General features: G+C 54.9%; 2 protein-coding genes across 2 annotated transcripts in view; one reads left to right on the top strand and one right to left on the bottom strand.

The window, feature by feature from the left end:
• Positions 1-747: 747 nt before the first annotated feature.
• On the bottom strand, positions 748-3,771 carry SAMD10 (sterile alpha motif domain containing 10). The gene is made up of 5 exons (XM_069496264.1): positions 3,676-3,771; positions 1,798-1,979; positions 1,545-1,716; positions 1,070-1,210; positions 748-913 (listed from the first exon to the last, which is right to left on the bottom strand). Exons 1-5 carry the CDS (start codon positions 3,764-3,766, stop codon positions 891-893), a joined length of 609 nt encoding a protein of 202 aa, XP_069352365.1. The 5' UTR covers positions 3,767-3,771; the 3' UTR covers positions 748-890.
• A 1,687-nt stretch (positions 3,772-5,458) lies between these two features.
• Positions 5,459-23,622, top strand: part of PRPF6 (pre-mRNA processing factor 6) — a 33,183-nt gene continuing 15,019 nt past the window's right edge. The window contains exons 1-11 of the mRNA XM_069496344.1: positions 5,459-5,651; positions 7,194-7,362; positions 9,304-9,422; positions 11,042-11,120; positions 11,608-11,784; positions 12,011-12,166; positions 13,801-13,895; positions 14,546-14,702; positions 15,434-15,596; positions 20,215-20,333; positions 21,434-21,652. Coding sequence (XP_069352445.1) covers positions 5,581-5,651; positions 7,194-7,362; positions 9,304-9,422; positions 11,042-11,120; positions 11,608-11,784; positions 12,011-12,166; positions 13,801-13,895; positions 14,546-14,702; positions 15,434-15,596; positions 20,215-20,333; positions 21,434-21,652 — 1,524 coding nt within the window. The 5' untranslated portion in view covers positions 5,459-5,580. The remainder of the gene's footprint in view (positions 5,652-7,193; positions 7,363-9,303; positions 9,423-11,041; positions 11,121-11,607; positions 11,785-12,010; positions 12,167-13,800; positions 13,896-14,545; positions 14,703-15,433; positions 15,597-20,214; positions 20,334-21,433; positions 21,653-23,622) is intronic.

Here is a 23,622-nt window from a genome sequence, read left to right on the forward strand (position 1 = left end):
GGGGGAGCAGCCCTCGGGACAGCCTCTCCTGGGATCCCAGGTCTTCCTGGGAAAGCCACCGTGGGAATGCCGTGCACAACTGTGCCTTGAAGGAGGGAGCAGGGAAGAGGTGCAAAAGCAAGATTTTCCCAAACACAGGGTCGGGAGCATTGCTGAGCCTGGTGGACAGGGCGTGGGGCCACCTGGACAGGGCTGCAGTCCTCGTTGTGCCACATTTGTCGCTGGAGCCGGGGCCACCAGACCTCTCTCAGCCTCAGTTCTCATGACTAGACGGGGCTGTGACGAGGGCTCATAAATAATGAGTGAAGTGCTCGGCGTGGTGCCTGGCTGGGTGGGGGTTGATGCCCATTATTCTCGAGGGGGGTTGGGCCTGCTGGGCCCTGGCAGAGGAAGGGAAGGGCACAAGCAAAGGGAGCCACAGCTGTTTATCCCACCTGTGCCAGCCGGCAGTGCCAAGGGAGGGCTCAGAGCTGACTGGATGGGGGGTGGGCGGATGAGTGAGTGCTCAGGTGGCGGGGGACAGATGTTGTGGGTCGGGGATGTAAATAAACAGAGCCCCTGGGAGTCCGGGGCACGTCCACACCAGCTCTTGCTCCAAGCGGCTGCCCTGCGTGCTGCCGGCGCACTGGGGGCAGGCTTGGGCTCAGGTCCCAGGAGCAGCGGCCACATTCAAGCAGCCCCCTGCCCACCCAGCCCCAGGGCACAGCCTGGAACGCCCAACCAGAGGTGCTTGGAGGTGGTGATCCTGGTCTCGCCTGTCCATTGAGCCAGGCTTGGCCACCAGGGCGTCCGGCAGGGTTCACGAGGGGCTGCACAGCCAGCTCTGCCTCATCCTTGGCTGTGGGCTCTGGTCACAGTGCTGGGGTCTGGGGTTCAAGCCTGGACAGCAGCTAGGACATGTTTCCAAAGGAAGCTGTAGGTGCACAAGGGTGACAAGGTTGGGGTCCCTGGCACCGCCCGCAGCACAGCCCTCATGGGGCCCCCAGGCACTCTCCTGAGGTCACCCCACCCCTGCACCCAGAGGGGCCTCTCAGTCCAGCCTCCAGGCCGCCTGGCCCCTCCCACTGACCTTGGCTGAGCAGCTGCAGGCTCCGCCCCTCCTCGCGCACCTGCAAGCGGAGCACCTGCTGCAATACCTCCTGCCTCTGGGCCTCCTGTGCCAGCCCCATCCTCTGCAGCTTCTCCGCATTCAGCCGCAGCAGCACCCGGCCTGGAGAGGGAAGAGGGGCTGAGCCAAGGCCAACAGAGGCATCAAGAGCCCAGGCAGAGACCCAGAGAGAAAGGGGTGAGGAGAGGGCAACAGAGAGACTCAGACAGAAAGAGAATCCGGGAAAGAGACTTGGAGGGAGAGAGGCAGAGGGAGGAATGGAGGGAAAAGACAGAGACTGCGCAGGGAAAAGGCAGACGAAGACATAACAGAGACTGGGAGAGAGGAGGAAACAGACAAGAGATGGAAACAATAGCAAGAGAAACAAAGGCGGCTGGGTGTGGGGGAGGGGCCCCTCCCAGGCGTCCTGGCCCCTCCCCCGCCCGTCCTGCCATACCGGTGATGGCATGCTGGGAGAAGGCCTCCACGTAGACGAGGTAGTTGTGTGGACAGTGCTTCTTGAGCCACTTGCAGACATCCTGCTGACTCCACAGGACCACAGGCCGCGTCAGGCCACCCAGCGAGGGGCTTGTGTGGTACAGGCCGTAGTGGTCAGCGTACAGCCGGCCCTGTAGGAGAGGAGGGTGGCGGGCAGAGTGACAGTGGTGGGCAGGGCAGGCAGGGACTGAGGTGGGCAGAGAGGTGGGTACCTGGGCAGTCTCTGTGCCCGGCTGCTGCAGGAGCTTGATTGGCCTGCTGCCAGCTGCCCTCTGGCTGCGGGAGTCATGCCATGTGAGGCTGGTGACCTGCGTCCGAGGCAGGTGGCAGGGGATGCTCTCAGCTGACACCGTGTGCTCTAGGAGGGTCCGGCAGAAGCTGAAGTGGGCAGTGGCTGTGTGCGGGGGTGACTGGTCAGAGCAGTCAAGGGCAGGGCCAGAGGCTCCTCCCCCCGAGAGCCAGCTCCCTGCCTAGCCCATCTCCCTCCACTTCCCCAGGGAGGGGCTCCCAAGCCCCCAAAGGCAGAAGGAAATGGCAGACGCTGTCTTGAGGACCCCACCCAGTCCACAGATGAAGAACTGGAAACACCTTTCCCCGTACACGCCTACAGTCAGGCAAGGGGGGCTATCCTGGGACCACCCTGACCTTACCCTGGTGTTTGAGTCTTGGTCCCTGCCATGTTGTGCTCACCAACTATGACTCATTGACAAAAAGGCTGAACTCTGGGCAAGCTGACAAGATAAGTGGAACTCATTCCCCAAACACATGCTGTGCCACCTCCCACAGGGCCTGCGGGCTCAGGACAGCACCGTGGGGACGGCGGATGCCCACTGGGCGTGGGCTGTTTAGCACAGGTATGCAAGGATGCAGCCATGTGCTCAGGGACCCACGGCCATGCCCTGGGGTCCCTCTTCCTCCTTCAACTTCATTGTACTCATCACGTTTTAGTTTTATCTTCATTTCTGAGGTGACTGCTGATACAAGTCTGGGAGGGGACAGACCCCGTGATGAGGTCCCAGGGTGGGACTCCCATGCCTTGCCGAGTTCTTGGTGCACGGCAGGCACCTGAGAAACACTGTGAATGAACGAAGGCTCTGTAGGGTGTCCGCAAGTTAACAGAGCCTGGGAGGAGGCGGGAAGGTGGGCACAGGCTTGCCCCCATCTTTTCAGCACCCAGGCCTTGCCTCGGCAGGGCAGGACGAGGTCCCCGTGTCAAGGCCCTTGCCTCTCTGCCCTCACCCCAGCAGTAGCGTGAGAGGACCGCCCTCCCAGACACAGACACCCCCTCTGTACTGGGGGCGATGCTTGGTGAAGAGTCTAGGAGGTCTGAGTAATGGGGGAAACTCACATCCTACTGTCCTTCCAGCCCTGTAAGACTCCGGAGACTCAGCACCCCCCTTTCCAATTCTTTCAACTTTGGGGTCTGCGGTCAGCAGAGGGTGTGGCCAGTGGGCCACCGCCCCCCGGTAGCCTCTAGTGCCCTGGAAAAAGACTTATTCTAAGCCCGCACCTTCCAGCGGACAGGCGCGGTGGTCTCAGGTCTTTCCAGGGGCCGGAGCGTAGGACCAGGGCGGGTGCGCGCCGGGAACCAGCCGGACGCCCCCGCCCGCGCGGCACCTGCCCGGGCCAAGCAGGCCCCGCCTATTTCCTGCCCGCACCCGGGGAGGTAGCTCAGCCAGTCCGTCCGTCGGTCCGCACCTCCCAGCCCCAGCGCCAGAATTCCAGAAGGCAAGGGGGCGGGGGCGCCAGAGCTGGGCTGTGACCGCGGCCCCCTTTCGGCCCCACCGCAAGGGCTGGGGAGGTTTTCTCCGCGTGAGGGAAAAGGTGACCCGAATGTGGTGCCAGCCTGGAGACGGGAGCCCCCGCCTGTCACCCCCTCACCCCAAGCCAAGGGCGAGCTGATCCGCGAGGCCTGAGGCTGCCCCCCGCCCCCCAGTGCAGGACAAAGGCCACAGGGACCTCCTTAGGCCAGGACGCCCCCAGCTCCTTCACCGCCGCTGCTCGAAGCCCACCCGGTCCCGCCCCCCATGCCTCTCGGTCCCCGAGACCCCCATCGCGATGTCGCCGGGCCCCCGTCCAGCCCCGCTCACCGTCCACATCCCGGCGCTCCCCAAAGCCCGCGCGCACTGCCCCGGCGCGGCCTCGCGGGGGGCTCAGCTTGGACCTCAGCTCGGTGAACATGGGGCCCGCGGTGCCAGGCCCGCGCACACGCCCCTCGCCGAGTGCAGGGCGGCCGGTGTGGCCGGCGGGGAACGCGCGCCGCCGCCCCGCCCCGCCCCAGCCGGCCCCGCGCCTGAGCCGGTCCCCGCGGCCGGCGAGTCTGCGCGGCGAGGCACCTGCCGCCGAGCCCTGAGTGCCGGGCGCGCTCCGGGAGCTCCGAGGTGTGTCGGTGGCGCGCGGGTCTGCGTGTGCAAAGGGTGTCTGCCAGGGCCAAGGGTGTCCACGCGCACCTGGGCAGGACTCCGCGGACGGACGAGAGTCTCTGTGCACCTGCGGCGCTGGGGGGGGGCGGGGGGGCTCTGAGCCGGGAAGTGAGGAATTGTCAGTCCCCTCTGTGTGTGTGGGGGGCATCCTCCCTACTCCTGGGGCCTTCTGCCCACCGGAGTCCAGGCCAAGGGCCAGATCAACCCCTTCCCAAACGCTTCCCTCCGTTCTCCTTCCTCATTAATTTATTCACTCATTTAGCTGTTCTCCAGACCTCAGGAGGTCTCCCTCTCTGAAATGGCACCTGCTTCCCCAGAGGAACCAGCTTCACCTTTGCTTACTCCCCAACTTTGAATTCCCCTTCCCTCTGCAGCCCAGAACCTGGCTCAGTGCCTGGGGGGAGGGGTGGCGATACAGTGCTCACTAACCTAAAGTGGGGGAGAGAGAACTTCACGGAGGCTGCAGCAGGAGGGCGGGAGGGATGTGTCTCTCCACAGGACCTCAGCGAGAAGTGCTGGGTGGTTGCCTGGTCCCGCAGAAGGCCAGGCTTGCAGCCGACTGAGTTTTGCTTGCTCTGCCCAGGAGCCCGATGCTCTCCCCAGGTGTATGTGAGGGCTTGAGGATGTCTCACAGCAGGAGCAGACGTGCATGTAGACATGCAGAATCGCATGCACAGAATGCAGTCATGCACGTACACCCCAAACATGAGCGCACGTGATCTTACCTGCACACACACCCCACTAATGCACACACACAGTTCACCCACATGCTTGTGACCAGCATGTTCATGTACCCTCACCCTGACAGGTCTGGCTGCATTCATTTATTTTCGATTAGCTCTCCAGGAGCCCGGGATGTGGCTGGGCTAACCCTCACCATAACCCTGACCAGAATGTTCAAGGCAGGGTGGGGGGCGTGGGTGGAGCCTGTGGTCTGGCGGGAGTCCCCATGTTTACCTCCAGGGACAGGTGCCTGAATTGGGGCCCAAGACTCTGAGTGATCAAAGCGCAGGGCAGCAGTCTGCACGCAGGACGCACGCACAGACAAGTGTGCCTACAACCACAACGCACGAGCTGCACACAGCTAGGTAGGTGTGCAGCTTTGCGCCGAAGTCATCACGCCCTGCCAGGTCAGGGCCACTCCGAAGGGCAGGGTGGGAGGCCGGGCTGGTTCAGAGAGGGAGGGGACCGTGGGTTCTCGTCACACAGGTCTCCTCGGGAATGCCTCAAGAGCACCCAGGAGGCAGCTGCGCCCAAGGATTGTCAGGGCGGTGCGCCCGGTCACCCCCTCGGACACGGCCGGGCGCTCCTGCGCACGCGCGCCCCGCGTACCCGCCCCGCGACCGCGACCGGAAGTCATCAGAAGATGCGCTTCGGAACTTCCGCCCCGGGAGTGGAGGGTGGGCGGGCTGCGCGCGGACCGAGGGCTCTGCTTCCGGGGCGGCCGTGACGCGGCGGTCGCGACCGCTTCTTCGGGCGGGCCTCGGAAGCTGGGGCCTGGGTCGTGTCTGCGTCGTCGCCTGCGCCGCGGCCTGGTCCCTTCCCTTCCCAGCCTTGGTCGTCGTCGCCGCCATGAACAAGAAGAAGAAGCCGTTCCTCGGCATGCCCGCGCCCCTCGGCTACGTGCCGGGGCTGGGCCGGGGGTGAGGCCCGCCGGCGTCGAGGGCCCGGGCCCGGCCGGCGGGGCGGGGTGCGCGCTCGGGCCGCACGCTCTGAAGGACGCCGGGTGGTCTGGCTTCATTCCTGCGGGGGGCAGCGGGCTTTGGGGTCAGGACAGCCCCGGTTGTGAGTCCTTCCGCGACCTAGGAGATGTGACTTGGGGCTTGGTTACGTGTGGGCTCCGGGCCCGAGGTTTTTGGTCTCTACAGATGGGCAATCGCCCGTGTGCAGGTTGGCTGTGAGGAGTCCATGAGGCTCTGATGTGCGGTAGTAACACGTGACGACCCCCCATCCCCTCTTAAGCGCAACCGGTCCTTTCCGTGTAGTCTGCGCAGGATTCCCCTCTGGCTGGTCACGGTGCCCCTTCTTCCCCAGAGCGTTGCTTATCACGTGCTGTCCAGACTCAGCTCCACCGGGCCAGCGATGGCATCTGTGAGGCCTGTGCCTGGGTCCCCCCGCCCGCCACACATGACCACCATGAGTTGTTGGATAAACAGTCATTGTCATCCAATTTGGTTAGAAAACTGTGGGGTTTCTTTTGTCGGTGGTATCGTATTAGAATGTGTGGGGTACCTCCAGGACCCACATATTGGCAGCATCTTCAGAGGACCTGCACTCTACTAGGGAAGGTTCGGTATTAGCATGGATAAGTACACAAAGAGGAACAGATTTAGAGCTCTGGCTTCCAGAGATTGGAGGATGTACAGTGGAGCATAGCATTTGAGTCAAGTTTAGAAGGTGAGCTGGGTTTGGGGATGTAGGAGTGTGGCAGGGGAAGAAGAGAAACTGGCATTGTATGTGTGGGTGGTTAACAGAAAGGCCAGCCGCAGAGGACAGCCAGGGGACATCAGGAGGGCACCGGAGGTGGAATGTACACCCATGGGTGGAGCTGCGGGAGGTCAGAGGGTCCCTGAAAGTCAGGCTAGAGCTCCTGGAGGACTCGGAAGGACAGTGACACTGCGGTATTCCTTAGAGCTGCGTTTTGCGAAGAATCGTCTACCAGAGCATGGTTTGAAGTAGGGGAAGGCTAAGAGGGTTGGCCAACTTGGTCCCACCTGTGACGGGAGTCATGGTTTGGGGAGGAGAGATTTTGGAGGTAGCGTCATTGGTGGGGGTGCGGGGTGCGGGGTTTGGGGGGAGGGGCAGACAGGATGCCGGAGGTGGGAGAGGGAGGCACAGGTGATGTCATGGTGCCTGCCTTGGCACCTGGGACGGTGGTGCTGTAGCTGAAACAGCCCAGAGCAGCCGTACGGTAGGCACAGAAGAGGAGCTCAGTTTGGGCCAAGTTGGGTTTGACAGCCTGGATGAATGTGGAGGGAAAGGTGATCGAAACCTGGGGGTGGAGTGAGGTTGCCTTGGTAACCTCCTGAGGGTAGGTAGTGCTTCAGGGTGCAGCGCACTGTCGCCGGCATGTTTGGAGGTTCCCCAGAGGTGTCCGATAGGTGTTCTTAGGTGATGACTGGCGGTGGAGGGAGAGCGCAGCAACCGGGTCTCCCAGGTAACGGGTGCCCTGGGGTCTCCTGCAGGGCCACTGGCTTTACCACTCGGTCAGACATCGGGCCGGCGCGGGATGCCAACGACCCTGTGGACGATCGCCATGCACCGCCAGGCAAGAGAACCGTCGGGGACCAGATGAAGAAAAATCAGGCTGCTGACGATGACGATGAGGATCTGAACGACACCAACTATGACGAGGTAACTTGTGCTGGGCTCCTGGGAGGGCTCCCCAGCTTCCCACCCCCGCGAGCTGTCGGCGTCTGTGATGAGGGGCTCGGGGGGCCGTGCGTTTAGTATTTTAGCTGTTCATGGGGTAGCATGGGAGGAGCAGGAAGAATGGAAACGTGCACTTTTTTTGTCTCTTCAAAAGAGAGATACTTGCAAATATTAGGACCACCGCTTTGGTGTTTTGTATTGGCCAGTCTTTAATGATGTAAACTTAAAGTGGGATCAGTGATATTTGCTGTTCTTAGGTTAGTGCTTGCCCTCCTAGTTAATCAGCGTTCAGTCAGTTGAGGTTTCTTCACATGTCTTCTAACAAGTGACATCTTTCCTCTGAGGAAAAGAGTTTTAAAAGAATTTTAGCTTTAGGATGCTGAAGTGGAAGGATTGCTTGAGGTCAGTAGTTTGAGACCAGCCTAGGCAACACAGGGAGACCCTGTCTCTACAAAAAATAAAAAAATTAGGCCGGGCGCGGTGGCTCACGCCTGTAATCCTGGCACTCTGGGAGGCCGAGGTGGGCGGATCGTTTGAGCTCAGGAGTTCGAGACCAGCCTGAGCAAGAGCGAGACCCCATCTCTACTAAAAATAGAAAGAAATTATATATGGACAGCTAAAAATATATATAGAAAAAATTAGCCGGGCATGGTGGTGCATGCCTGTAGTCCCAGCTACTCGGGAGGCTGAGACAGGAGGATCCCTTGAGCTCAGGAGTTTGAGGTTGCTGTGAGCTAGGCTGATGCCACGGCACTCACTCTAGCCTGGGCAATAGAGAGAGACTCTGTCTCAAAAAAAAAAAAAAATTAGCCAGCCGTGGTGGCATGTGCCTGTAGTCCCAGCTACTTGGGAGGCTGGAGTGGAATGGTCGCTTGCGCCCAGGAGAGCAAGGCTGCAGTGAGCTATGATCATGCCACTGCACTCTACTCTGGGTGACGGAATGAGACTCTGTCTCAAAAGAAAAAAGGAAAAAAAAAATTTAATTTTGAAATAATTTTCAATGTGCGGGAACTTCCAAAAATAATACCAAAAAAAGTTTAAAAAAATTTTTTTTCACCTACTTCCCCCATCTTATATGACCTTAATATTATACAATTTGTTAAAACCAGGAAATTACTTTTTCTTTTTGTTTTTTTTTTTCCCCCAACAGATTTTAGGGGGTATGAGTGCTTTCTGTTACATGGCCGAATTGCATATTAGAGAAGTTGAGGCTTTCAGTGTGTCCATCAACTGAGTAGTGTACGTTGTACCCAATAGGTAACTTTGCATCCTTCACTCCCCTCCCACCCTCCTCCTTCTGAGTCTCTGATATCCATTGAGTCACTCTGTGTGACCATGCATACCTATTGCTTGGCTCCTTCTTATAAATTATGAGAACATGCAGTATTTGGGTTTTTTTCTGGGGTTACTTCACTTAGAATAATGGTCTCCAGTTTCATCCAAGTTGCTGCAAAAGACATTATTTCATTCTTTTTATTTTTTATATTTATATATTTTTTGAGACTGGGTCTTGCTTTGTTGCCCAGGCTACAGTGCAGTGGCATCATCATAGCTCACTGCAACCTCAAACTCCTGGGTTCTTGTGATCCTCCTGGCTCAGCCTCTTGAGTGGCTGGGACTACAGGCATGTGCCACCACATCCAACTAATTTTTCTATTTGTTGTAGAGATGGGGTCTTGCTATGTTGCTCAGACTTGTCTTAAACTCCTGGTCTCAAACAATCCTCCTGCCTCAGCCTCCCAAAGTGCTGGGATTACAGGTGTGACTCACTGCACCTGGCCCTGTTATTTCATTCTTTTTGATGGCTGTGTGTGTGTGTGTGTGTGTGTGGTGTATAGTACACCCCCCGGCACACACACATTTTCTTTACCCACTCCTCCATTAGTGGGCACTCAAGGTTGGTTCCGTATCTTTGGTTCTCAGTTCAACGGCTATGCTGGGAGCCTCTTCTCAAGTGGGCCCTACGAAAAAGATGACGAGGAAGCAGATGCTATTTACGCAGCTCTGGATAAAAGGATGGATGAAAGAAGAAAAGAAAGAAGGTAAAACAAATTGTTGCCTTTCACAGTGTTTATCTGTGTTTTAACTTTAAAAAATGCTTTGTCTTGACTTGTTTTACACCTGGAGAAAAGTTGCAAAAATAAAAACAATGTGTGTCTGCCCAGCTCAAGGCCCACTGGGGTCTCAGTCTGCGGCAGCCACACTGGGGCGAGCGCTGGGCTGTTGTGGAGCAGCTTTAGGGCCTGGGAGCTGGAGTGCAGAGCTTAGGAGCTCTGTCTGCCTTTCCAGAAGTCGGCAGAATTTCGGGGTGACTTTCACTATATCTCAGAGTTAGCATCTTTGAGGTGGGCCTAGAGGTGTTAATTAATCTAATCAAGTATCAATAATCTGAAAATGAATTAAAGATGGCACATGAACATTAAATTCTCATGGGTAGGTGGTTGTAGTTTGGGAAGCTCGTTCCACATGTCAGTGTGGTGACATGACCCTGAGGAGTCAAGCTGGGCCGTGGGTGACGCAAGCTACGGGGAGCATGCAGAGAGCAGGCCGGGCCAGGGCGGTGCTGGTGCCAGGTGGGCGAGCATTCTGTCCTTGGGTGCCTGCTCCTCCGCAGGGCCCTCAGCTTTCTCTGCAGACCTCCAAGGGGGGCGTCTTGTTCCGAATTCTAGTTTAGCAAATCTGTTGTATTGATGTACCTCAGGGTACCCGTTTGTATGGCAGCTTTCCGAATTCCCTGTCCATGCCCTAAGGAAATTTATGTGAAGTGAACACGTGATGCTGCCAAGTGAAATAACACACGGCTTTGTAATCTTTTAGTGTTTTTTATTAGAAAAAGGAAATACTGTCATTATAGAATATTAAGAAAATGAGAGTATATATGGATAACAGTGCAACATTTATTTATAAGCCCAGAAAGTAACAGTTAATATTTTGGTTTATTTTCCTGTTTTTATTGCTTTTTACACATATAATTTGGTAACTTTCCATGATGTATGCAGGGTTTTTTATTTTTTCAAGATCATTGTAGAAGAAGTAAATACAGTTCTTTGGGGAATTTTTTTAAAAAGTTTGTTATTAAATCAAAGTGCATGAATTTATGTCTATAGTAATTAAGTGTGAATGGTTTTGCATTTTAAAGGTTTGCTTTCAATCCTTTGAGGTTAATTCATTTTAAAAAACAGCAGGTGACATGGGCACATATGGAAAGTCATCATATTAAGGTTGTTTTTTTTTTTTTTGAGCCAGTATCTCACTGTGTTGTCCAGGCTAGAGTGTAGAGTGCTGTGGCATCATCATCGCTCCCTGTAAACTCCTGAGCTCAAGCAATTCTTCTGTCTCAGCCTCCCAAGTGGCTGGGACTACAGCTGTGTACCACCCCACCTGGCCAATTTAAAATTTTTTCTGGGTGGAGATGGGGGTCTCGATATGTTGCCCAGGTTGGTCTTAAATTCCTGGCCTCAAGTGATCCTCCTGCCTCAGCATCCCTAAGTGCTGGGAGTACAGGTGTGAGCCACCACACCTGGCATTAAAATATATTTGATTTAGCTGCTGAGAGCGTAGAATGGTCCTTTTTGATGCTTTAATTAAGAAACATAATAGAGCAGCTTTGCTCAGAATCGGCATCCACTGTTTCTAATGTATGCACGTGTTTATTTTCTAGGGAGCAAAGGGAGAAGGAAGAAATTGAGAAATACCGTATGGAACGCCCCAAAATCCAACAGCAATTCTCAGATCTCAAAGTAAGTGGACAGATGGCATGCTGTTCCTAATGCTCTCACCCTAACTGGCAGAGAGGCAGGCTCTCCCGGTGTGGCGTTGACGAGACTTTACTGACTTGCTTTATGTCTCATTCAGGCTTATTGCTTAGAAGAAGGTCTTTGCTTCAGTATGTGCAATTATGTGGCTATGTGTGTAAAAAAACCCTTTCCCCCCCTCTACTGTAAAAGGTGGACAAATGAACTTACTTTCTTTGTAATTTTGACTCCATTTTTATGTAAGATTTTCTCAACTATGTCTACTAGGCTTTGATAGAATAATTTACATTTTAGTGATGTAGAGCAGATCTAATAGATTGATTTTTCTAAGTGAAGTAGAAAATCATTTCTGCGTCAGAATCCTTTCTAAAGTGTGGGGATCAGGAGGCTAGGGGCGAGGGAGAGCATGAGTCTACCTGTGCACGGGAAGTTCTGCCAGAGAATTAATGTTTTCGGGGCTGGGTGTCTCCAGCGGAAGTTGGCGGAAGTCACGGAAGAAGAGTGGCTGAGCATCCCTGAGGTTGGCGATGCCAGAAACAAACGCCAGCGGAACCCACGCTATGAGAAGCTGACCCCTGTTCCCGACAGTTTCTTCGCCAAACACTTACAGACTGGAGAGAACCACACTTCAGTGGATCCCCGACAAACCGTGAGCATCCAGGAAGGCAGCGGGGGCTCCCTTAGTCTGGTTAGACAGAGCCGTGGTGGGACTGGTGGGCAGTGTTGGGTTAGGGCTCCAGGTTAGTGGCTGCGCTGTGGCTGAGTCTGTCTGCAAAACCGGGACATGTCAGGCCACAGTGGAAAGATTTCAGAGAGAATAAGTTCTTCGGCGTGACAGTGCAAGCCAGCAGTTTATTCTCTCCCCTTCCCCACAGCAATTTGGAGGTCTTAATACACCCTATCCAGGTGGACTGAATACTCCCTACCCAGGTGGAATGACACCAGGATTGATGACACCTGGCACAGGTGAGCTGGACATGAGGAAGATTGGCCAAGCGAGGAACACCCTGATGGACATGAGGCTGAGCCAGGTGAGAATTGGTCATGCAATGCTTTCTTACAGATGGCATTTGAAAATTTTTGTTTTCTGATTACAAAATTAATGTATGCTTGTTTTCAAAAGAAACCAGAAAACTCAAAACAGAAATGTGAAAATTTCATCCTTTGTAAGGACTTTGTCATGAGATAAGCAGACTTGTGACAATATGTGGTTTCCTGCCCCCATTACAAAGAGCAGTCGAGATTCTGTGTGCATTTGGGTCTGTGTGTCCGCCTGTAGGGTGGGCGGGCCCAGTGCCCTCAGACTGCCACGAGCCAAGGGCTGGCCCCGTGTGTCACGTCTGCCCTCCCCTTGGGAACCCGGCGGCCACTGTAGGTAATGAGGGCACTCAGGACAAGTCACATGTGCCCTGTTGATGAAGCTTAAGGTCCCTTCCTCTTTGCATAAAAAGTAAATGTGGCTGGGTTTGGCCTGTACTTTCAGTGCTTTGGGAGGCCGAGGCAGGAGGATTGCTTGAGCCCAGAAATTTGAGGCTACAGTGAGCTATGATCACACCACTGCTCTGTAGCCTGGGTGACAGAGTGAGACCCTGTCTCTAAAAAGAACAAAAGCAAAAAACAAGAAAACCCTCAGAACCAGTTACAGAGTAATGTGTGTCATGTTCTGTGTGTTGGAAGAAAAGTATGTCCCTTCACGGGTGTATTTGCACACACCTAGGAGGTGTCCAGGGCTACACTCCGTAGAGATCACCCCCGGGACCGAGGTGGGGCTGCTGGGTGGGAGCTTGTTTTTAAAATATTTTAAGGGAAAATTTCACATACACTTACTTAGTGTCAATTATTTTCCAAAGTGTGTCATTTCACTGTCACTGAACTGGGAAAGTGTGCCGGTGTGATCGTGCCCTTGGCATGGGGCACTGCTGGGTCAGAGGCTTGTCGTTGCTGTCACTTTTGCCAGTGTGAGAGGCAGGCTCCTCCTCCCCCGCCCAGCGAGCCTCTGTTTTCAATTCTTTTGGGTCTGTACCGAGAAGTAGAACTGCCGAAATGTGTGGCAGTTTCACGTCTAAATTTTCGAGGAACTGCCACAGTACCTTCCGCGGCAGCTGCGCCGTGCTGCCTTCCCAGCTGCAGTGCCCGAGCGTTCCAGCGTCTCCACGTTCTTGCCAACACTTGCCTCCCGCCTCTCTCCTTGAACATGGCCGTCCTAATGGACGTGGAGTGGTGTCTCACTGTGGTTCCGATTTGCATCTCCCTAATGAGTGCTGATGCTGAGCGTTTGTGTGTCTTCTTTAGAGAAATGTCTATTCAGGTCTCTTGCCTATGTTTCAATTGGTTTTCTTATTTGTTTATAGCATAAGGAACTGCTATATGCAAGTTTTTATTTTTAGTAGAAGTTATCAGTGCTTTATGATTTCTGGATTTCACTTGTTCTTAGAGTTTTTTAATGTCTACTTTGTTTTTTTCCTGGGGTTTTTTAGATACAAATCCTTTTTTCCTATAGAAGAAATTTGTTTATTATCACAAACTGTTATCTGGATGACATTAAGGTTGTTTTCTTCCTTTTCCTTCTGACTACCCACTGGCGGTCAGGATTGTGGGAAGGGGCACTTTGTCTCAGATGTCCCTGGTCACGTCCAGCTGACTCTCAGCTTGGCCTGTCTCACAGGTGTCTGACTCGGTGAGCGGACAGACTGTAGTTGACCCCAAAGGCTACCTGACGGATTTAAATTCTATGATCCCGACCCACGGAGGGGATATCAAGTGAGTGCTTTGCAGAGTCGATGGGTTGGGATGGGAACTCTAGTTGCCTAGAATGTTTTGGATTTCATTTGGGAAATATGCGGACAAAATGTGACATAGGGCCGGGCGCAGTGGCTCATACCTGTAATCCCAGCACTTTGGGAGGCCAAGGTGGGAGGATCTCTTGAGGCCAGGAGTTTGAGGCTACAGTGAGCTGTGATTGTGCCACTGCACTCCAGCCTGGGCGACAGAGTGAGACGCTGTCTCACACACAAAAAAGATCCAAAAAACCCAAAATGGGCCATAGATGTTCTAAGAAATACATGGTGGATTAGTTTGGTTTTCCATTTAAGATACATCTGTATCCATTCATCGTGTACATTAAATGTTTTACAAATAACGTTCCAAGTCTGAGGCTGTGCTGGGCCAGAAAGTAGCTTGTGATTGCGCCCCCGTGTGCTGTCTGGACCTTTAGTTCCTAGACTTTGCCTGCAGGGATGCCAGATGGGCTTGGAATGGTGCTGACTGGAGTCTTGATTTGGTTTGTATCTCTCGGGACATTGGGATTAGTAGCTCATACATTGTTTCTGTGAAGTGGGCGCCTCCTCTCTGGGTTTCGGGCGCACCCTTGGCAGCGTGGCCTGATGCTGAGTGCATTCCCGCTCTTGCAGTGATATCAAGAAGGCGAGACTGCTCCTCAAGTCTGTTCGGGAGACAAACCCGCATCACCCGCCCGCTTGGATTGCGTCAGCCCGCCTGGAAGAAGTCACTGGGAAGCTCCAAGTAGCTCGAAACCTTATTATGAAGGGGACGGAGATGTGCCCCAAGGTGAGGCCCATGGTAGGGCATTTTCCTGGAATGCTGCGCGGTTGCCAGCCCCCACGGGAGTGAGCTCAAGCTGCAGCCAATCTGTTTGTCTTACAGTGTTGAAACTGCAGACGGCAGCGCGGTCTGGGGAGGTGTGGAAAGTGGGAAAGCGGTTTTTGTCCTGCTGATTTTCACACGGAGTGAGGCCATTCCCCTGTCAGTTTAGTGGCAGGATAACCTTACCTGGGAAGAGCTTAAATTAGCCCTTCACCCCCCTAATGTAAGAAACCCAATGGCCGGTGACTCTTAAAAGAATAATCCAGCGCTTTTGTTTTTGGAGGTGGAGTGATTAGACAAGCTTTGGAAAGTGCTGTGAAACCCTCCAAGTGCCCACGGCCTTTACTGTGCAGACTGGGATGTTCTTGGTGGGGAAGGAGCCCTGTGCGTGATTATCCCCGGACACGCCGTGCAGACAGAGCTTCCCAGGCAGACACGCAGTCTCTGCTTTCTCTGTGGACTTGCTCTGCTGGGCAAGTTGTATTCTTTCATGAAGTGTCGTACGTGGCCCTCATTCAGATGCAGGCTCTGTGCCCCTGAGCATTGGCACAATGGAGAGCTCTGGCGTGGACGCGCCCAGCTGGCTGACTGTCATGGAGTCTGGGGGCCGCAGGGTCTGCTGCAGAGCCACCCGCCTCTCCCTCGTGGCGTCCAGTCTGCCCACAGCCTCACTGCTCTTTTCTGTGGCCTGACAGAGTGAAGACGTCTGGCTAGAAGCGGCCAGGTTGCAGCCCGGGGATACGGCCAAGGCCGTGGTGGCCCAAGCTGTCCGTCATCTTCCACAGTCTGTTAGGATTTACATTCGAGCAGCAGAGCTGGAAACAGACATTCGAGCAAAGAAGCGGGTTCTTCGGAAAGGTGAGCCTTCCTCGGTGGTGCCCGTCAACTAGCAGGTGCTCCTGGGCCCTGTGCGTCCCCTAAGGGCTCCTGGGCCCCATGCGTCCCCTGAGGGCTCCCGGGCCCCGAGCGTCCTTAGGGCGGTGTGCTGTCTCCACCTCCGGTGCCTGTGCTCTTGGGAGCCGCTTCTCTGCTGTTGGCTCGGGCTTTTGGTGAGAGTGGCTGAGGAACCAGTGCCATTTTCCAGGCCTTATCCTGGGCTCTGGATAAGGAGCCCTCGGACCCCTCTCGGGGGAGGGATGCGGGGGTGGGGGGGGAGTTCCTATCCTGGCTGAGATGCCTCTTTCCGGCGTGTGGCCTGGAGTGCGTCAGCAGTCACTGTGGTGCTGGCTTTGCTCATCTACAAGATGAGAACGGTACCAGTTCAAACCTCCCTCTGGGGTCTCTGGAGGGCCAAGTGAGATGGTCTCTAGGAGGCAGCAGGCCACGCCAGCATCTGGCACGTAGGAGGCCCTTGGTGGGTGTTAGTCATTTTCTCTGCCAAGGAAACGCCAGAGTTGCACATTGGTTGGACGATTTCCTGCAGCCTGTGCCATCAGCCCATGGTGAGAGAAGTGAAGAATGGTTTGCCCGGAAAACTGATCCTGTACAGGGATCCCTGCCACGGTGGAACTTCGTGGGCAGTTTAGTATTCGTTACCCTGGATTCATAAAAGGCGCACGGTGTCTCCCTCCACCAGAACTGTATAGTCCACGCCCCTTTGGAATGTTCCAGAACAGACACCAGTCAGCGGAGTGAACCTCTGCAGATGGCGTATTCTCTGTGAATTTGTAGCCGGGGTAAAATAAGGTATATTTCATAGACTCCAGGGCAGTTCTCAGAGAGGTTGCTGGCTCTTGTTTCTTTACCTGTGTGCTTAAGCGAAGTACCCGGTAGATGTGGGTCACGTTGGGCCAGTGTGCTGAGCGGCCAGGGCTCTGCGGTAGGAAACTTCTTATCAAATGCAGCTTCTGCCCATTCACTGTGTTCATTGGAGGCTGGATGAAGCCTGCCAGTGCGTAGCTTGTGTTCTCCAGTTCTCCCTGGCCTGTGCACGCGTGTGCGTCCAGTTCAAGGTGCTCTCCTCCGTGAGGTCTGCTTTCTTGGTGGCAGCCGGTGACCCGTCGAGTGCTCGGAGCCTGTCCCTCACAGCGGGGCCAGGAGCAGAGCGCTAGCACCTGTCTCCGTTTGTAGAAATCAGCTGCTTATCTTTTTCAGCCAGGAAAACAGTTCTTTGATGGAGAGCACATTAAACTCCGGGTAATTAGCATTATTTATTTAGGAAAGCTCTACTGGATTCCCCCTGCCACAGTTTGATGAATGGTCGTGAATGTCTTTGTGGCCACTCCCTGCTAACCACAAGGTCTGGGTTCATTTCCAGTTGGCTTCAGATCTGGAGAGGTGAACGTGCCTGTGGAGGTGGGCGGTGTTGGGGGGGCTTCTGCGAAGGCACCCTGGGCCTGGGGGGCAGCCTGCTGGCTTTGCTGTCTCGGGCTGAGAAGCTGCGTGAGGTGGAACAAACTCTGAATCACCAGGCCGGCCTTTGCCGCTGCCCTAACCCTGGGCTGGCCTCCCCTTTCCTTCGAGTATTTCTCAAACGGCATTCTTTTTTCTGGGGTGCCTGGGGCAAAGCTCAGTATTTGAAGGTCTCGTTTTTGAAATGAAGATGACAGCCACCTCCATCAGTGCCTTGGGACACCTGCCAGCCCCCAGGAGCCCTGGTGGGGCCTGTGTCTCTGCGAGCTCTGGGTCGGAGCTGGGCAGAGCTAGTCCTTTGTTGGGAGAGCAGGCGTTTTGGGTGCTGATCTGAGGCCTGGGGCAGGCGCTTGACCTCTGAGCTTCAGGGTCGTCTCTGTGAAAGGGGGAGGTTTTCCAGGATGGGGGATGGTGCAGCCTGTGAGCTCACGGTCAGGGCGCCCCGGAGGGGCCAGGCCCCTGGCTGTTCCCTGTCTGCCCCTCACTCGATGTGTGGGGAATGCTGTGTTCCCCTGCTGGTCCACACAGAAATATGAAAGTGGAGTTGTTTTTACAGCGAAACCGTATGCACTGGCTCATGAGGTACGGAACCTTCTAGTAGCCGTCACCAGTGTGTGATGGGGCACAGGGACAGCACAGCCCTCAGTCCATCAAGTGTCCTCCCTGCGGGCTCAGTGGAGTCAGGGAGTCACGCTGGCCTCTGCAGGGTCACATCTTCAGCTGCACGTAGGGCGAGGAATACGTGTTTCCACGCCAGCCTCAGGGCGTGTGTTGTCGGTGATGGTTGAGGGCAGTGGCTGGTCACCTGCCTGCGCCCGTTCTTGCATGAGGGTGTGCAAAACGTTACAATTCTGTCACTCTTCCTGCTTTTATTGCCAGGACTCTTCTTAAAGAGAACTTCCCTCTCTGTTCTGCAGAATAGATGCTTAATGTGTTCTCCTTTCAACTGCCGGAATAATGGGGTGTTTCCCAGTGTTCTCCAAAGTCATTAATGGTCTTTTGTTGGCATTGTCATGAACTCTTTTTTTTTTCTTTTTTGAGACAGAGTCTCGCTTTGTTGCCCAGGCTCCAGTGAGTGCCATGGCGTCAGCCTCGCTCACAGCAACCTCAAACTCCTGGGCTTAAGCGATCCTCCTGCCTCAGCCTCCTGAGTAGCTGGAACTACAGGCATGTGCCACCATGCCCGGCTAATTTTTTCTATATAGTTTTAGTTGTCCAGATGATTTCTTTCTATTTTTAGTAGAGATGGGGTCTCGCTCTTGCTCAGGCTGGTCTCGAACTCCTGAGCTCAAACGATCCTCCTGCCTCGGCCTCCCAGAGTGCTGGGATGACAGGCGTGAGCCACCGCGCCGGGCCATGAACTCTTTGATATTTTTTATTTCATGGGTTGGAACACATTGCAGTTATTTTCTTTCTGATGCTGTTTCCAGGTAGCAGTTACTATTCCTACTGGCCTCCAGCCCATTCCATCATTGTCCAATGGGAATCCCTTCTAGTTGGCTCTTAAATTTTTTTTTTTTTATGTTTTAAGTATTTTTATTTTAAGGGAAAACATGTAATAATGAGGCCTTTCTGACACTGGTCATTTTTCTTTTTCTAAATATTTGTGCATACACCCACGTACCCCACACTCCGAGACAGAAAACATTTTCCTCACCCCAGAGAGTTCCCTGGTGCCTCCCAGTCAGTCCCCACACACTGACACACTGTCCTCAATCCCTGGCAATTACTTGTCTGATTTCTTTGGTGGTTTGTTTTTTTTTTTTTTTTTTTTTTTTTTTTTTTTTTTTTTGAGACAGAGTCTCACTTTGTTGCCCAGGCTAGAGTGAGTGCCGTGGCGTCAGCTTAGCTCACAGCAACCTCAGACTCCTGGGCTTAAGCGATCCTACTGCCTCAGCCTCCCGAGTAGCTGGGACTACAGGCATGCGCCACTATGCCCGGCTAATTTTTTCTATATAGATTTTTTTTTTTTTTTTTTTTGTTGAGACAGAGTCTCACTTTGTTGCCCAGGCTAGAGTGAGTGCCGTGGCGTCAGCTTAGCTCACAGCAACCTCAGACTCCTGGGCTTAAGCGATCCTACTGCCTCAGCCTCCCAAGTAGCTGGGACTACAGGCATGCGCCACTATGCCCGGCTAATTTTTTCTATATAGATTTTTAGTTGTCCATATAATGTCTTTCTATTTTTAGTAGAGACAGGGTCTCGCTCAGGCTGGTCTCGAACTCCTGACCTTGAGCAATCCACCCGCCTCGGCCTCCCAGAGTGCTAGGATTACAGGCGTGAGCCACCGCGCCCGGCCTATATAGATTTTTAGTTGTCCATATAATTTCTTTCTATTTTTAGTAGAGACGGGGTCTCGCTCAGGCTGGTCTCGAACTCCTGACCTTGAGCGATCCACCCGCCTCGGCCTCCCAGAGTGCTAGGATTACAGGCGTGAGCCACCCCGCCCGGCCTCTTTGGTTTTTTTGGAGACAGAGTCTTGCTTTGTTGCCTGGGCTAGAGTGCCATGGTGTCAGCCTCGCTCATAGCAACCTCCAGCTCCTGGACTGAAGCAATCTTCCTGCCTCAGCCTCTCGAGTAGCCGGGACTACAGGCGTGCACTACCATGCCCGGCTAATTTTTTCTATTTTTAGTAGAAATGGGGTTTCACTCCTGCTCACGCTGGTCTCGAACTCCTGAGCTCAAGTGATCCTCCCGCCTCGGCCTCCCATAGTGCTGGGATTACAGGTGTCAGCCGCTGCGCCTGGCCAGCTTCTGATTTCTTTACCAAGATTAGTTTTGCCTGTTCTCACACTTCATATAAAAGGAACCAGACAGTGTAGACTCTTTGGGGACTGGTTCCTTTTGCTCAGCATACTTTTGAGGTACACTCACGTGGCCGCTGTTCGCTGAGTGCGGTTGAAGTGACCCTGATACTCCCTCACTCTTGCCACAGCAGGATGCCCTGCACTTGTCTTGTTTGCGTCTCCCCAGACCTGCAAAGCTCCATTGAGGGGTGGGTATGTGGCCCTTGACTGTCACCAGGGAAGGGTCTGCCTCACCCTGCTGGCAGCAGCTTGCTCATGACATGAGCCTCCTCTTTGATTTCCCTTCCTGTGACCTGATTTCTTGTTTGACCTTGCCCAGCTCTTGAGCATGTTCCAAACTCAGTTCGCTTGTGGAAGGCAGCCGTTGAGCTGGAAGAGCCTGAAGATGCTAGGATCATGCTCAGCCGGGCCGTGGAGTGCTGCCCCACCAGCGTGGAGGTGAGTTGGCTGGGCTCAAGGCCTGAGCCCAAGGTCCGTGTCTGCTGTGGCATAGTGGAGCATTGAGCTCACCTAGGCTGCGGCTTCTGGGAGTAGCAGGCCGTGTGGAGTCCCAGGATGCTGGTCCGTGACAGCTGCTAGGCCAGGCGGACGGTGGCTTTGGCGAGTCACACCCGGGCGGAAGTGCGGGAGAGAATCTTCGCTTGTCACTGACCACCGCAGAACACCGTGTTGGGTGCTCCTTTAGCGGCCATGCCTCCTAATTCCGCCCAGAGTTTGTCATGGGAGCCGGCAGCGGCCGGGCGATGGAAACCACTGCTCTGTGTTTCTGCCAGCCCAGCATGAGGTCAGCTCTTCGCCTCAAAGCCAGTAGGATTTCTTTAGCTTTCAGCGTTTCAGTTCACAGTGTTCTGTGCAGTGATTACTGGTCTTGGTTTTATAATACCCAGTATGTCTTTAATTATCCTGAGGGGTATTGTGAAATTCTCTAAACAAAATTAATCTTATTTTATTTACGTAAAAGTAAATAGAGCCCGTGCACATTTGGGGTGGAATGCTGCAGCGTCAGGGCTGCCCAGAGCAGGAGAGCCGCAGGAGGCTGAGCGCTGGTCCGTGAGGGCAGCCGCCGCGTCCCGCCAGCTCACGACCGGCACCTGGTGTCAAGTCTGGCACACTGTGTGCGTGTGACCAGTGTGTGTGGACATTTGACCGAGAACCGTCCCTACTTTCCTGCTAGCCAGAGTCACTAAATGCTCATAAGTCCAGAAGCTGAATGAACAGTGGATCGGGTGGGAAGCACGGCTGGGCACATTGCACGGGCTCTGCTTAAATGGTCCTTGCGAGCTGTCACTGGTGCTCTTTTTTGTGAGATGGGGTCTTGCTGTGTTTCCCAGGTAGGTCTCGAGTTCCTGGGCTCAGGTGATCCTCCCCTTCAGCCTTCTGAGTAGCTGAGCCTGCAGGCACCCACCACTGCACGGGCCTTGCAGGTTTTGGGAAAGAGCCTTGTGACGGTGCTGTGCGCCTTTGCCGCGGGTTCCCCGTCTGGCTCGGAGCCGTCCTCTCAGTGCGCTGTTCTTTCTTTCTGCCGGTGTCTTCTGTAGCTCTGGCTTGCTCTGGCGAGGCTGGAGACCTACGAAAATGCCCGCAAAGTCTTGAACAAAGCGCGTGAGAACATTCCCACGGACCGGCACATCTGGATCACGGCTGCCAAGCTGGAGGAAGCCAACGGGAACACGCAGATGGTGGAGAAGATCATCGACCGAGCCATCACCTCGCTGCGGGCCAACGGCGTGGAGATCAACCGCGAGCAGTGGATTCAGGTGGGCTGCAGCCAGGCCTTGTGGGGTCTGCTTCAGAAGTACGTGTCCTCCTGCACGCTGGAGTCTCACGCAGGGTAGGGGCTGCTGGGTGGCTCTGGGGAGTCCTGCGCTGGCAGGAGAGGCAGGCACAGGCGTAAGCAGTCCGGTCACGCGCCACTTGTCAGCGCTCTGGGAAGATCCAGCCCGGGAGCTTGTCTTAGGGGCGAGTGCTTGAGGCGCTGCTGTCCCTGTGCAACCCGGGAGCCTACATGCCTTGCCAGTGGGAACGATGTTCCCTGGAGAGAATGACAGGGAGTCTCACGGCGTCTCTCCCTCCTCCCTGCCTTCTCACTTTCTGTAACGCCAGGGAGTTCCCGCAGTTCATCTGACCTGACCGCTGGGTCTTGGTTCCCCTCTGTCGTCTTCCTCCAAGCAGCTGTCCGCTGAGCGAGCTCCCTGGCGTGTGGCTCTGCCACGCGGAAAGCGCTTTGTTGCCTGACACAGTGACTTCTGGAAGCTGCCTTGTCCCAGGGCCCCTCCACCCACCTCTGCCCTCTGTCCTGGAAGGTGGCCTCACACCTCCCTGCACCCTCCCTGCCCTGCTGCCTCCTGTTGCCACAGTTGCCATGGGTGATGCCGCAGTTGCCATGGGTGATGCCGCAGTTGCCATGGGTGATGCCGCAGTTGCCATGGGTGATGCCGTCTGCATCCCGAGCCACGTGTCGCCCCGGGCGAAAGGCGGTGCCGTCCTCTGCCTCTGCTACCGGCCTCTGTCCTCTCCCTCTGCGACCGGCCTCTGTCCTCTCCCTCTGCGACCGGCCTCTGTCCTCTCCCTCTGCGACCGTCCTCTGTCCTCTCCCTCTGCGACCGTCCTCTGTCCTCTGCCTCTGCGACCGTCCTCTGTCCTCTGCCTCTGCGACCGTCCTCTGTCCTCTGCCTCTGCGACCGGCCTCTGTCCTCTCCCTCTGCGACCGTCCTCTGTCCTCTCCCTCTGCGACCGGCCTCTGTCCTCTCCCTCTGCGACCGTCCTCTGTCCTCTCCCTCTGCGACCGGCCTCTGTCCTCTCCCTCTGCGACCGTCCTCTGTCCTCTGCCTCTGCGACCGTCCTCTGTCCTCTGCCTCTGCGACCGTCCTCTGTCCTCTCCCTCTGTGACCGTTCTCTGTCCTCTGCCTCTGCGACCGTCCTCTCCTCAGGAGGCTGCCTGGGCTTTAATGCCACTTCATGTTCCTGGGCTTCCCATCCCAGGCATGTTTTGTTAAGCCATGTGGCCCTCTTCTGTGTTTGGGCAATTTTGATTTGTTTTTTAAAAGTCTCAGTTGCAAGGCATCAGGTTATTTGTCTTGCTAAAATTTAACGATCTGTTCAACCTCTTTATTTCTTTAGTCTTTTTTAATCATGTTACCATTTTGATGCTCTCCATCTTTTGTGTCAGTCCAGGTTAGCGACCGGCATCATTTTCCTCCTACCTGAAGGACTTTGATTTTTTTTTTTTTGGAGACTGGGTCTCACACTGTTGCCCAGGCTAGAATGCAGTGACGTCATCACAGCTCACTGCAGCCTCCGACTCCTGGGCTCAGGCATCCTCCTGCCCTGGCCTCCCAAGTAGCTGGGACTATAGGTATGCACCACCACGCCTGCTAATTTTTTTAAAAAACATACTATTTTAGAGTCAGCGTCTCGCTGTGTTGCTCAGGCTGGTCTCGAACTCCTGGCCTCAAGTGATCCTCTTGCCTCGGCCTCCCAGAGTGCTGGGATTACAAGCGTGAGCCACCGCGCCCGGCGGTGACTTACTCTATTTCTTCAGGTCTGCAGTGACCCATTTCTGTAGCTCCTGCTGTGGACCCTCATGTGGCTTCTCTCTGCACGCCCTGAAATCTGCTGCCCTGCTGGCCGGCCCGCGCGACAAATCCCTCTGGGACTGGTCCCTTGCCGGGCTGCTGTCCCACCTCCTGTGCACAGGGTTTCCCCGCCCGGCAGGCTGATCTGTTTG

Source organism: Eulemur rufifrons, chromosome 20 (assembly GCF_041146395.1).
Source record: "Eulemur rufifrons isolate Redbay chromosome 20, OSU_ERuf_1, whole genome shotgun sequence".
NCBI classification, from domain to species: domain Eukaryota; kingdom Metazoa; phylum Chordata; class Mammalia; order Primates; family Lemuridae; genus Eulemur; species Eulemur rufifrons.